A 13,445-nucleotide genomic window follows, 5' to 3' on the forward strand; every position below is an offset into this window, starting at 1 on the left:
TGAATGGCTCCAAGAGGCTGTTGCTTCTCAGCCACCTGGTGGGCAGGGGGGATACTACACTCATCCCAGTGCCTACTGGGGACTGATCCCTTGGCTGAGCTTCCTGAGGAACAGTGTTCTTTGCCCCCTCTGGTGCCTGCCTGATTCCAAGCCCCTGGCCGGCTCCTTGAAAAGCTTGCTTGGAGGGTCTGTGAAGGCTGGGCCAGCAAAAGCCAGCCTGAACCTCGAGTCAGTAGACCTAGTTGTGGGCCAGAGGGCTGGTCTAGAGCTGGAGCCAGGTCTTGGCAGGCTGGTTGGTCCTTTGCTCATCAACCACAGTGTGTTCTGGATGCGTCTCTAGCCTCTCCAGGCTGGGGCAGCACCCCACAGCAGGAAATCTTGGTTTCCCAGGAAGGTAGGGAAGCCCAGAGGTCCAACCTGAGGCCCACCTGCCCTTTTCCACTTGCTCTTTATCCATATTCAGCTCACTCTTCTATTCCCAGATTCTCCTTGGACAGTGCTCCATCCTCAGTACCAGTCAGGAGTATACCCACAGATACTCCCAGGATTGGGGTTTGCCAATCCTTGGGTGTACTACCCAGGTCAGGGACCCAACAATTACAGGGCAGTATTAGCAGTGCTTTTATTGGGGACTGTAAGAGCCCAGAGGGGTGCCTCATCCAGCCTGGGATTTCCAGGGCTTTTAGGGAAAAAAGTCATTTAGCCAAGCAAGAGCTGAACAAAGACCAGGAGTTGAAAGGGGACAAAGCGGGCAGAACAGTCAGTGTCAACAGTGACTGCAAAAGCCCTAGGACAGGTATCAATGCTGTGCTGATGAGGAAATTTTAGGAAGTAAGGCTGGAGGTGAGCCGGGGGGGGGAAGTGGTCGACTGAGCTGGGTCCCAGGAGAATACTGCCATTTCTGCCCTTTAAGCACCAGTACAAGTCTGTAGAGGGAAGTAGGTGCAGCACAGGTTGCCCTCTGGTGGCAGATGCTTCATATACATGCTGGAGGAGTCCTAGTGGAGGCCAAATTGCCTTACCCTATGGGTCAAGCAAGGTGGGGAAGTCTTTCCCTACATCTGGCCAGTAGCCAGACTGCTAACAGCTGTCTCTCCCAACCACAGGCCCAGCCCTCCTCTCTACCCCCTGTCCCCTTCCTGCGGATATAGACAGCACTTCCCTGCCCCCACTGCAGCCCCTGGCGCCCCCTACCCCAGGTGAGTCCCATACCCTGCAGCCAGGCTCCTGCTTCCTGTTGCCCAGGCTTCAGAGCCCACATGAGGCCGTGCCCAGGCCCGTGCTTGCCCTGTGCTAGTTGTCTGTCCATCCGTCCGTCTGTCATTCTGCAGCCCCCTGCTGCCCTGTGCCTGAGAATGAAGCCGGTGGGAGAGCCAGAGGCCTCAGCCCAGGTCAGACCATGCAGCCGAGCACCCTAGAGCAGCCAGGGCCAGTGAGTGCACACCCGTGCTTGTGCTGCTGCCTCTGCACGTGTGAATCAGCCCATGTGCAGGTGTGTGTGCACTCACCTGTGTTGTGCATCCCTGCTGAAGGGCGGGACAAGCCAACTCTCCTGGGCATTCCGTGAGCCCTGCCCAAGCTGAGGCATCACCTTTTACATGGGTCTGCGACAGTAGGCCCTTGGGGACTGCCTGCTCAGAGAAAGGAGCAAGGGCAGGGTGGTTTCCACAGAACAACAGAAAAGTGAAGTAAAAGGTATGTGTGTATACGTTTGTGTCCCTTCACTTTGCACACTCCCTCAGTAAGACTCAGACCTGGTGTGGAGTAAGGAACTCAGCAGTTTCAGCCCTATTGGAATTTACAGCCCAGGGTGGGAGGTATGGACCTAGCACTGACAGCTGAATGGGCTATCTGGGAGACGGGAAAACCCTAACCAGACCCCAGCCAGGGCAGGGACACAAATTGGAAGAACTTCATGACATCTGAGCACAGGGGACAAAGGGAACAGCACTAGTTGGGGATGGCTAGGAATGGAAAGTGATGGAAAACAGGGGAAAAGATGGAGCTAAGAAGTGTCAGCAGAGACGTTCATTCAAGGCAGGGCGGGTCCTGCGGAGGAGCCTGGGTTTTATTCTGTGAGCAACGGGGGGAGTTTCAGCAGGAGGGGCCAAGAGCACTCAAGTGTTTAAAAGGTCACTCTGGGAGTTGTGTGGAGAGGCCTGCAGGGCTCAAGCAGGAGAGTAAGGAAGCTCACGGGGTAGCTACAGGTTCAGGAGGCTGAGCTGGTGAAAGCACAAGGTAAGGGAACAGATTCAAAGCTATTTAGGACTTAGTAACCACCTGAATGACATGTATACAGATTTCTGCGGTGTCTGTAACATCCTGGAAGCAGGTGTTTGTGTTGGTGTGTATCCGTGTACTCGTGTGCCAGCCACTGGAGGTGGAGTGTCTGTTCATCTGTCGTCGTGTACTGTGCAGGCGGCTCCGTGTGTCCAAAGCTCTGGACTCTACATTCCTGGCTCAATTTTAACTCTCCTTCTGCCTTTAGGTTCACCCACCCATCCCTGATGCTAGGCTCCGGTGTGCCTGGTCACCCTGCAGCCATCCCCCACCCGGCTATCGTACCTCCCTCAGGCAAGCAGGAGCTGCAGCCATATGACCGTAGCCTGTGAGTGAAAAGGCCCACGGTGTGGAAGAGGGAGGGGAACAAGCGAGCAGATCTTAGGCTCCCATCTGTTGATGTGCCAGGGAAAACATTCCTCCCGCCAGGCTCCATGCCTGCTGCCTAGAAACTCCAGGGACTGCCACAGGGGGCCTCTGGTCAAGCCATCTTGTTCTTGCCAGTGACCAGAATTTTATTTTGTTTCAGTTTATTTATTTAAGCATCTCTACACCCATTGTGGGGCTTGAACTCACAACCCTGAGATCAAGAGTCACACACTCCTCCGACTGAGCCAACCGGGTGCCCCTGACCAGTGTTTTTTGATCCTTAGAAGCAGGAGGGAATGGATGGGGTGTGGAACAAAGATTTAGTTTGAGCCAACAGAGGAGGGGTTGTGAAGTCCTTAAACAGGTTTTTCTTACTTAGGTGCAGTATTTTTGTAAGGAAGTTACTTAGTTCTGATCACCCATTTTGGAGTAACTAACAAAGATACCATTTACAAAACCCTAGTTTCTATGCACTGGCACACACACTGGACACATGCTAGAAGAAGGTAGTAGCTTTAGCTGGATACTGGGGGCTCCTGTGTGATCTGGACTTGTGCCTCTCAGGAAGACACAGGCAGAATCCAAGGCAGAGAAAGAGGCCAAGAAGCCAACCATCAAGAAGCCACTCAATGCCTTCATGCTCTACATGAAGGAGATGAGAGCCAAGGTCATTGCAGAGTGTACACTCAAGGAGAGTGCTGCCATCAACCAGATCCTGGGCCGCAGGGTGAGGCCACGGGCAGGTGGGCTGGCAGGGTTGTCCCCTGGTGCCACCTGTTGACTCCCTGATGGCACCACCATCTCTACCCCTCCTTTCCCGCTGCAGTGGCACGCGCTGTCTCGGGAAGAGCAGGCCAAGTATTATGAGCTGGCCCGAAAAGAGAGGCAGCTGCACATGCAGCTCTACCCAGGCTGGTCGGCGCGGGACAACTATGTGAGTGTCCGGTGACAGACAGGGATGGGTAGGGGAACCTTCAAGATGCCATGCCCCGGGCCACAGTCTCAACGGGGAAAGGCAGACCACCGTCCTGAAGGCACAGATACAGAGGGCAGGTGCAGTATAGGGCTCAAGGCCTCACCTGGCCAGCTCCGAAGCCAGTTAAACAAGGGAAGCTGCCCTAAAAGGCAGGCCCATGCCCTCTTTTCCACCTAGGACATACTCCCCCTCAGGGCTGTTGCGCAGCATTTGGCCACAAAGGCAGGAGGGGCGTATGGGGCCCTGTAAGTCTTCTCCATTCAAAATGGAGACCAGCATGGGAGAGGGAGGAGTCGTCTCTAACTCCCATGGTACCCTGGTAAAAATTGCAGTCAAATACTAGGCCTTCCATGTAGAAGGGATCATGTACCCAGAATCTCAGCAACAGGCAAGCAAGGCTGCAGCTCTTTCAACCACTCACTCGATGGAGTTATAAAGGGACCACCTGCCAGATCCAAGCATCCCTCCCTTTATTCCCTGCAGGGGAAGAAAAAGAGGCGGTCACGAGAAAAGCACCAGGAGTCCAACACAGGTGAGGCTTTCCCTCAGCAGTGCACACTCCCCTCCAGGCCCACATTTCATGAGCACCCTGCTCTGGCCCAGAGGGAGGGACAGAGTACTGAGCCACATACCTTCAAAGGCCTGGGCCCTTTGGAAACAAGGCCCACTTCTCCTAAGTCAAATACCCTTGTGAAGAATAGCTGTACCGAGTTCTTTGACCACAGTTAACACTGGTGTACTGCCTCGCCACACGTCTCCTACCTTTGCTAGCGCTGGTAGGAGAAATGGATTCTACGATTCTGCCACAATGGGCAGCAGTCTGTATGGGTGGAGGTGCAGCCATGTCTAGGTCCAGAAGTCACACAGCTTTAGTTTCCATCTGAAAATGTGTGTAGACTAGGTTTAAGCTACAGCAGGAGGGGGATGTGGGTCAGGCAGATTGCGCAGGGAGTTGGGGGAGGGGGGCAGTGAGGCAGAAGAGGCTGGATCACCATGGGCCTCCCTGGGCTCCTCTCCCACTGCTCCTGTGCTGCAACCTGAGAGGAGCCAACATGATAGGATCCCCTCCTTCCCCCACCTCCACCATTCTTCCCACTGCCTCTACTGCCTAGCTAGGTGTCCACCTTTCCTGATACCTTGGCTCTGGGTCCCGGGGCTCCCACCGGGGCTGGCTGTGCCATGGCGAGGCCCTGTGCCCATGGGACCTATGGGGTATCTGTGACTGGCTGACACTGATGTTACCTCTTCTTTCTGGGCCCTGCTCTGCCCTGCTGCCTGCCTGCTCGCCCTCTGCCCTGCTCTGCCCCTCTGGCATGGCTGTGAGCAGACCCTGGCTCGCCTAAGAAATGCCGTGCTCGCTTTGGCCTCAACCAGCAGACGGATTGGTGTGGTCCGTGCAGGTGGGTTTGTCCCCACCACCATCCTCCCTTTGCTTCAAGCTGCTTCCCTGATTCTGCACATGTTCTGCTAGGCCTGTAGCCCTCATTTGGTACCCCATCCCATCGCATACCCCACACTGGTGAGCACCTGCCCTCCGAAGAATGAGGTGGAGAGACAGATTCAAGAAGGTAGTTCTGGTGCCTAGTGCCTGGAGTCCTCTGTTAATGATGGTCTGACGCTAAGCTTAGTATATCCACAGTAGGCCTTATCATCCACCTCATTCAGGTGACCTAAGCCTCTGCTACCAGGCCTAGAACTCACCATGGCCCACCAGTTCCCTCACTTCTTCAAATTGGGATTCCTGCTTGTATTATCCAGAACCCTTAAATCTAAGAAAATCAAGGTGACTATAGTAGAGAACCACCTGGCTTGTACCTGAGACCAAAGGATGGGAGAGGCAGGGAGACAGGAACAGGGGTACACCTGGGCTGTCCTATCAAAAGGGCCATACCAGGCTCTGGGGCACTAAATGTGTGTTTTGCCATACAACAGAGAAATGCCTGTGTGAAAAGAAGGTATGCTTACCACATGGCAAAAGTTTGCCTGGTTGAGGCCAGGCCTGGTAGTTCCTCATGGACTCTACGAAATATTGTCAGTCCCTCAAAGCGCCTACATGCTCCTCTCCAAGGGCAAAAAGGAATTTGGGGGGTATGTGTGTATATGTACACGTCGGGAGGCTATTTGTGTTGCTCTGCCTGAGCACCATTATGAGCACTGCATTCCTTTGCCTTAATGCAGATATGAGCCCCACAAACCCGTGAAGCAGGGGCTCAAAGGCCCAAACTAGGAGATGGCTCCCCTGGAAAACATGAGGCAGCCCACAGGGCTAGCCTACAGAAGGTTCCTGGGCCACCTTGTGGCTGCGCTGGGAACTGCACCTGTTCCAGGTTTGGGCCAGGCCCAGCAGAATCACAGCGCTAGGTGTGAAGGCACAGGCACATCACCCAAGTCCTGGGGAGAGGGGACAAGAGGTCAGGCCTGTGCAAAGACAGCATTTTCTGGTTGTGGTGTATGACTATGAATTCACCCTCTGTTTACAGATAATTCTCTTCACTATTCCTAGGAGGAAAAAGAAATGCATTCGGTACTTACCCGGAGAAGGCCGCTGCCCCAGCCCAGTTCCTTCCGATGACAGTGCTCTAGGCTGCCCCGGGTCCCCAGCCCCCCAGGACTCGCCCTCATACCTTCTGCTACCCCACTTTCCCACAGAACTGCTTGCTAGCCCTGCGGAGCCGGCGCCTACATCACCAGGTCTCTCGGCCGCTCTCAGCCTCCCAGCCCCCTGGACCCCAACAGGCCCCCCACAGCGTCCTGCAGAGTACACAGCTGCAACGACAGGAATCTCAGAGACAGGCAGCCTAGCATGTACAGGACACCTGGCCGCCTCCAGGGGCTCATCCTCTGAGAGGAAGCGACAGAGCCCCAAAGCACGTGGGAACTGGCCAGGGGCCCTGTTACCTCCCTCTCAGGGACCGGGCCCAGGAGACTTCCGAGGCTGCACAACTTCTGCCTGAACCCGGGGCCATCAGTTCAAACTACGCCAAATGGTGGGAATCAGATCTGCATTGTGTCATCTAATTAAGGGCATCCCTTGTGCCTACAGCAGCCTGCATCTGTTCCTTTTACCCTCTATCTTGCTGGCCAGATGCCCCTGCCTCCCTTGCTTTTCTACTATAGGTCACAGATAGGCTGGACTAAGCCCAGCTGCTTTCCCCACCCTACACCTCCTTGGCCCCATCACTGCCACGCCCTCCCCATACCACACACTTCAAGGACCAAGAATGAGCTGGTTTACAAAACCACATGTGAGCATGGTCACAACCACATGCTCAAGACAATAATGTTTCTCTTAACCTGGAGAAGCCCTGTTGACAGAAAAGGAGTTATTCATAAACTGGACCAGAGTAAGCCTTTTGCCGTGTCCTCAAGAGCTTACAAGACTAGGAGGAAATGGAACAGGTTAAGTTTAGGCCTATTACCACAGGCAGTAGGAATAACCTGACACTACCTTATCAGGCAAGTATGGGCAGTGAGAGGTATCTGGCTCTAGTTCGTATTACTTGGGTATGTTTCCAAGAGAAACTCAACCTCCCAAGAAGCTCTGATACCAAGGTCCCATGCCTGTTACTAGTGACTGAACTCAAAAGAAATTACGGCCCCAAATCCAGCATGCATCCCTCCCTACACCAAGAGCCGCTGTCACAGTTCTAGCTCCTGCTTGTCCAGGTCAGTCTAGCCAGCTCTTGGGCAGTTTTAAGAGAGCAAACCAAACCTCATGACCCCCAATGCTCACCTTACAGCACTGAAATCGCTTCAGCTTCAGTTTCCCAAAGGGGCTGCAGGAAGGAGGACCATCAGCATCCAAGCAAGGAGCCCAGAGAACCTCTAGTGGTGGTCAGTGGGTTTTCACCACCGCCTAGTTTAACCCATTTCTGAGCCAAGCTTCAAGCCTGAGCCTTAAAAAACAAACTTTTAATTTAACTTTTTTTTGTCTCCTCCTCAACTGTATATAGCCTGAACCCAAAGAAAAAGGGCTGTTCCTATACCCACACACCCCTCAACAAAAGCCTTCATAGTTGCTACTTTAGCCACTGGCTTCTCAGAATCCAAAGATCATATATTCTAGTATAGTGTTGCAAGAAGTCTTGAGAAAAAGGACTATTGTAGTGTTCAAAATATTTTTGTATTGTTAATGCATCATCATACAAAAACGTTTTTTAACATGAGAATAAAGATACTTTTTACTGGGTTTCTTTTTCAAAGTTGACCCTGAGGAATATGCTGTTTCAGTAACAGAGCATACAGACTACTTTTCTTCCCCACAGCCATAAAACTTGGGGTTTACTCTCTATAATGGTACACACATTCTAAAGACTTTCAGTCCACCTCACCTCCCTGCTGCAACCCCGAGAGCTAAGCTCATTCTAGGTGTAAACTACTATTCCAAGCCTTGGTCCTAACTCCCCAATCCTCGGACCTCACAAGTGATGCAGGTGCAGGCTAGCCTGCACACGACATTGCGCTGGAAACTGCCACCACGGACCCACATGACCACCAGGCTCCATCTTCCCCTCCATTTTCCTTCCACACAAAGACTGAACACAAGTATACATCCTATTTCAAGGAAAACCAGACCAGGAGTCTTCTATAATTTGGGATCAGAAATTTCAAAAGGCATTTTAACAGCACCCTTTCTTCCCCAAAACTATTAAGGTGCTTCAGATATCTTCGTATTTTTATAGAAAGCCTCTCCAGTTTGATAAATCTACAGACTACTTTTATACAGCAGTGTCCATCATGTTTAAGAATACAGCTAACTCCTAAAACCCAACATGAATGTAAAAGGTGTCATAAAGCCACCTCAATAGGTCAATCAACTGTTAGATACAAATGCTGGACAAGAATATCACAACAGCCAGCCACTGGGCCACCGATCATGCATTGTACTTTTCACTGAGTTCTATTTTTGGGATTTTATGTTTGAAAATATTTATAAATAAAGTCATCTTCCAGAGTAGTGTCTATTTAAAGTAGGCCACTGGAAGCTGTAATCCCAGATGGGCTTTTTTCTCCAAAGAGAAGAGACCATTCTCTCGACATCTGTCCCATTTAAAGAATTCCACTCTGGCTAATGGCCTAGTTGTTTCAAAAACTACATTTTAAGGCTTATGCAAGACTGGGTTGCTGCATCTGATTTGGTGTCTTATTTAGAGCACACTGGGTACAGGAACAATGCACCCTTTGTGTATGTGAGGGTGAAGAGGGGAGGCATTGGCAACTTTGTTACAATCAAACCAGCCTTTTAAAAGAAGTGATTTCAAAGAGGAAACAAATCCTCCCAGATCACACCAGCAAATTCCTGAGGCCACAGGTGACTTGAGAGTGAAGCCCTAAATTCAACTTCAAATAGCACACCAGTTCCATCTCACTGCCAGCCAAGAACTAGCTTTTTTTTTTAATTTTTTTTTCAATGTTTATTTATTTTTGGGACAGAGAGAGACAGAGCATGAACGGGGGAGGGGCAGAGAGAGAGGGAGACACAGAATTGGAAACAGGCTCCAGGCTCTGAGCCATCAGCCCAGAGCCCGACGCAGGGCTCGAACTCACGGGCCGCGAGATCGTGACCTGGCTGAAGTCGGACGCTTAACCGACTGTGCCACCCAGGCGCCCCCAAGAACTAGCCATTTTTAAGACCTCAGACAAGATACCTCAACCTCCCTTACACATTTCCCAGAAAACAAGCAAACAGGCTTGGCATACAGATCTTGACCCTTCCCATGTTTCAGCTGCCCCTCCTGTGCTCACAATACGGTGAAGGCTCAGCTCAGCAAGCTGGCAAGACCTGCCCAAGTCTCTCAGTTTGAACGTTTCCCCTTTTTATAGAGAAAGCCCTGTGGCTATACTCTTCTAGCTGTGTGTTTTGAATGTCCCCAAAGCACTACTGCCCTGCTCTATGCAGTGTACAGGAAGTCTGGCTAGGAAAGCCACAAGTCCCGGGCAGCAGACTGATTCTGTGCATTATTCCAAAGACGAAATAAAATTGGTTCCTGCATGCATTTCTAGAAAAAAAAAAAAAAAAAAGCATAGAAAGGGCAAAGGTAACAAAGACCTGCCAGGTCTATATATCAAGGAAGATTTGAGACCAAAAACTAATTCCTTAATAAAGCTGACTGGTTTTTGTTTCAAGTTAGAAAGGCTGCTTTATCAGGACTTTCTCAGGTCTACTCAGAGCTCACCATCCAAGGAGACCCTGATTCCCAGGAACTCCCCCAGATCTCTAACTCAGGCTCTTGGGCTCTCTACTGGCCCAGGGCAGCTAATGGACCTTCACTGGTCTACCTGTACACAATGGGCAGGAGGGGTCTGAGAGGAGCCCTAACTGATGTAATTAAGACAGTGGAGAGCCATTAGAAGGGGATATTCCCATAGTCAGTTTGCTAGAATAAAAGCCTAGCTCAAGGCAGGACAGATTATGAAATTAACGCTAGTGTAGGCACAGAAGTAACTGGAAAAAGCAAATTCTGTGCTAGGGGTAGGAACTATCCTATCTCTAGCGGTTGTCAAGAATTCAGTCACTGGCAATACAAGGTAAGAGGTATCTCATCAGCTATGAATTCTATAGCAAATAGTTACTAGTTCAAGTTGACACATTTTTCAAGTTCACCTGGGGCTCGGGACCAGGTCTTTCTTCTCCATTCAGATGTTCTTTCATTTCTTTATCTGAAGACTTGTTCTTTTGAGCATGTACAGTCAATCTCTGGGGTATGGGTGAGGGAAAGGGAGAAATGGGAGGGGGAGTAAAGAGTAGGAAATGAAGGAAGAGAAGGAAAGGCAGGCCACTCTGGAAACTCCTCTTAAATACAGTTTTGTGACAGTGTAGCTCTCTCTATTCCCACCCATCCTAACAGCCTCCTGGGACACAATTATCTGCAAAGCAATTGAAATAAGTAAAAGAAGATGTAGAAAAGCACACTCAGCACAGAATGGTGCTCAGTAAGTACTTCTAAAATTTTTAAGTTAAGCAGTGTCAAAAAGTCATGGGAACCACAGAATGTAGAAATAGATACTGTTGTAAGCAACTATATTCTATATTCTTCCCACAAAATGCCTCTCGGTTTTGGGACACAGATCAGATGTAGCCAAGGTGTGAAATACTACAAGGCAACAAGTATACCATCCAGGAGTTACATAAAGTATCGCTCAAATCAAGTCCCACACTGGAATTCCATCCAATGAGAGCATCCTGACCAACTCTTTTATGCCACCAATAAGGCTCCTATCCACTGACAGCTCAACAGTAAGGACAGCATTCAGTCTATACTGCTTAGATGTCCAAAAGGCTCTATGTTGGGCTAAGGATTATGTTCTAAACTTCCCACATCATCAGTCTTGATATGCACATCTCGTTCTCACTCTGCCTTGCAAAGAGTCATTTTTAACAGTAAACAAAACATCAAATAGGACTGTCAAACTCCCAAATTCACAATCCTTTAGTACAATACTAAAAAAATGTATTCGTTCAAATACTCAAGAACTGCACTGCCCGACATGGGTCTAATTACTACTCTTCCCAGAGTATCACAAAATTCTGTCAGCTCTCATGTCTCTTTTCAGCCTATGTTCTCCAGCAGACCTACTGACACCCAACCTTTTGCTGGTAGTTCTACACTGAACACTGCCTTCCCCTCACCTTGGTATCACTCCACTCCCAACCAAAACAACTTCTGAAACCAAATTAGTTTCTCTCACAGCACTTTCGTAGACTCTTCCAGCCCTGAGGCCCCCATTTACTCATTAATCTTGTTCTGTACAGGAACATTTTTAATAGTTACTCATCCCCTCCTAGCAGTATTTATGCCTTGCCTCATGAGCTACGCCAAAAACTCCCAAAAGGGCAACCATCTCTTACACTTCCTACAAAAGAGAAGCCAGAGGCTACACTTTAGGGATTCAATCATTTCATATATTTTCCCTTTACTTGCAGTCTTCTCCCTTACTCTCTTCTGTCCTAGCGTAAAATCAGTTTTCATACAAACCAGATAACTGAAGATTACCATCTTTATAAAGCTCAAGTAACTTCTAGGGAGAACATTTGTTTGATTCCATTCCATTTAAATGTATAATGAGCTTTAGAACAAGAAAGACCAAAAAGATCTTCAAATGGAAGTGGTGGCACAAGTTAAGCTTGGAAAGATGAAAGCTTCTTAGGCCATGGATATGATAAAGGGTACTGCTGTTCTCTCAGTTCTTTCCTCATGCAAGCCACTTCCTATCCCTGTATAAACTGCCCTAGTAAGAGTCTAGGCAACCTATACCTCATTTCATTTTTTTTCAGATACGGTATATATTCTTTTTTAAGTTTGAGAGAGGGAGGGAGAGAGAGAGAAGGAGGGAAGGAGAGGGAGAGGGAGAGGGAGGGAGGGAGAGAGAGAGAGAGAGAGAGAGAGAAAGAGAACGAACATATCCCAAACAGGCTCCACACTGGGTGTGGAGGGGCTCAATCCCACAACCAGGAGACCATGACCTGAATCAAAACCAAGAGTTGGATGCTTAACCGACTGAGCCACCCCGGCACCCCCTAATTTCTTAATTTACCTTGGATCAGCCAGCTATAGGATTGGCCAGTTTTTAAGTAAGCTAAGAGACCATGTGGTTTGGAATATCTGCCCGCTCTGAGTCACATGTTCATAGGAATTCATTGTTACTCTTCTTCTCCTACAGCTAGTTCCAGTCTAAGCTCAGCATTACCATTAACTTCATATTACAGGGCTGCAGTCCTAACAGTGCACCAAATTACAGTATAAATCTTAATTCCAGGAGCTGATGTGTTCAAACAGTTGCAGAATAAACAAATCACAGCTATAATGCCACTCAAGAATCTGTAACAATGTTAGGATGTCTCTGTGCATCTTTGGAAAAACATAAAAACTGCAAAGCAGTACCTACCTTTTGTATTAAAGATAGATTTATGAAGGCAAGCTAATAAAATATAGCAGCACTTCAAATGACATAACTTGCTTCTACAATACAACAATTATTAGAATCTGTTTGAGGGGGCATATCCTTAATCCATGGCTATGTCAGGGAAAAAGGAGTAAGTGAACATTCAGAAGTAGTTTGGTTTACTCTCAATCCTAAGTAACACAGTCAATGAAAAGCTGAGAAGCCAAAGAAATTACCATTTCGAACTTACCTAAGGACAGGTAGGCACTAAGAGGCAGAAACGGGGTCCGGCCTCACAGTATGACTTCATTCCACAGTTTTAGTTTAGAAAAGCCGGGAGAGTGGGAAAGAGTGTATCTCTGAAGATAGGTTTGGTTACTGTGGATAAGGAGAAAGGGCCACTTACCTTCCCTGCATAAGGTAAGGGCATAGAAACTCTTAGTAGGCATATTAAAGAAATATTGAGTGGACAGCAGGTTAGAAGGAATAAGGTAGGCCGAGTGCTGCAGCCAGCCTGAAGTGCCTCTGAACACCATACCTATGACTTCTGTGGGCACGCAATGTCCACAAATGGTCTATTTTCTATTGGATGAGCTGTCAGACTTCTATTAAACCTGAGAGTTTAACATTATCAGGATATTTTGTTTAAAGCCTAGGGCCATAATCTACACAAAATCATGAAGGGGGCAAAAATCTTTACTATATTGTCTACTCAAGTCTTACCTATTCAGAAAGATCCTCGTGTCCTTTAAATATGGGTAGTGGTATTATTTAGTCCTGTAATTCCAACAATTCTTGGGGGTTATACAGACTGAGAACAGGTTTTGTTTCCCAGAAGCGGGTATGTTTCCTTCCCAAACTAAACATGGCACATGTGCTAACAATCCTGAACTTTCAAGAGTTTTGTTTTTCATAATCTTGCTAGGGATAGAATGGG

At 48.8% G+C, this 13,445-nt stretch overlaps 1 protein-coding gene across 10 annotated transcripts in view; it reads left to right on the plus strand.

The window, feature by feature from the left end:
* TCF7 (transcription factor 7) overlaps nt 1-11,940 on the plus strand; it is a 36,045-nt gene extending 24,105 nt beyond the window's left edge. For 2 of the 10 annotated variants that reach the window (XM_047084684.1, XM_047084673.1), the window contains 7 exons: nt 1,107-1,199; nt 2,489-2,608; nt 3,214-3,376; nt 3,476-3,583; nt 4,109-4,157; nt 6,129-6,149; nt 6,275-8,577. In XM_047084684.1, the coding sequence (XP_046940640.1) occupies nt 1,107-1,199; nt 2,489-2,608; nt 3,214-3,376; nt 3,476-3,583; nt 4,109-4,157; nt 6,129-6,149; nt 6,275-6,579 (859 nt within the window). In that variant the 3' untranslated portion in view covers nt 6,580-8,577. The other 8 variants (XM_047084663.1, XM_047084629.1, XM_047084636.1 and 5 more) reach the window with 8 other exon arrangements.
* Nucleotides 11,941-13,445: the final 1,505 nt, after the last annotated feature.

The sequence above is a fragment of the Lynx rufus genome, unplaced genomic scaffold, assembly GCF_022079265.1.
Source record: "Lynx rufus isolate CCGP_SWC_20201006 ecotype Redwood Valley unplaced genomic scaffold, mLynRuf1.p SCAF_1, whole genome shotgun sequence".
Lineage (NCBI taxonomy): Eukaryota > Metazoa > Chordata > Mammalia > Carnivora > Felidae > Lynx > Lynx rufus.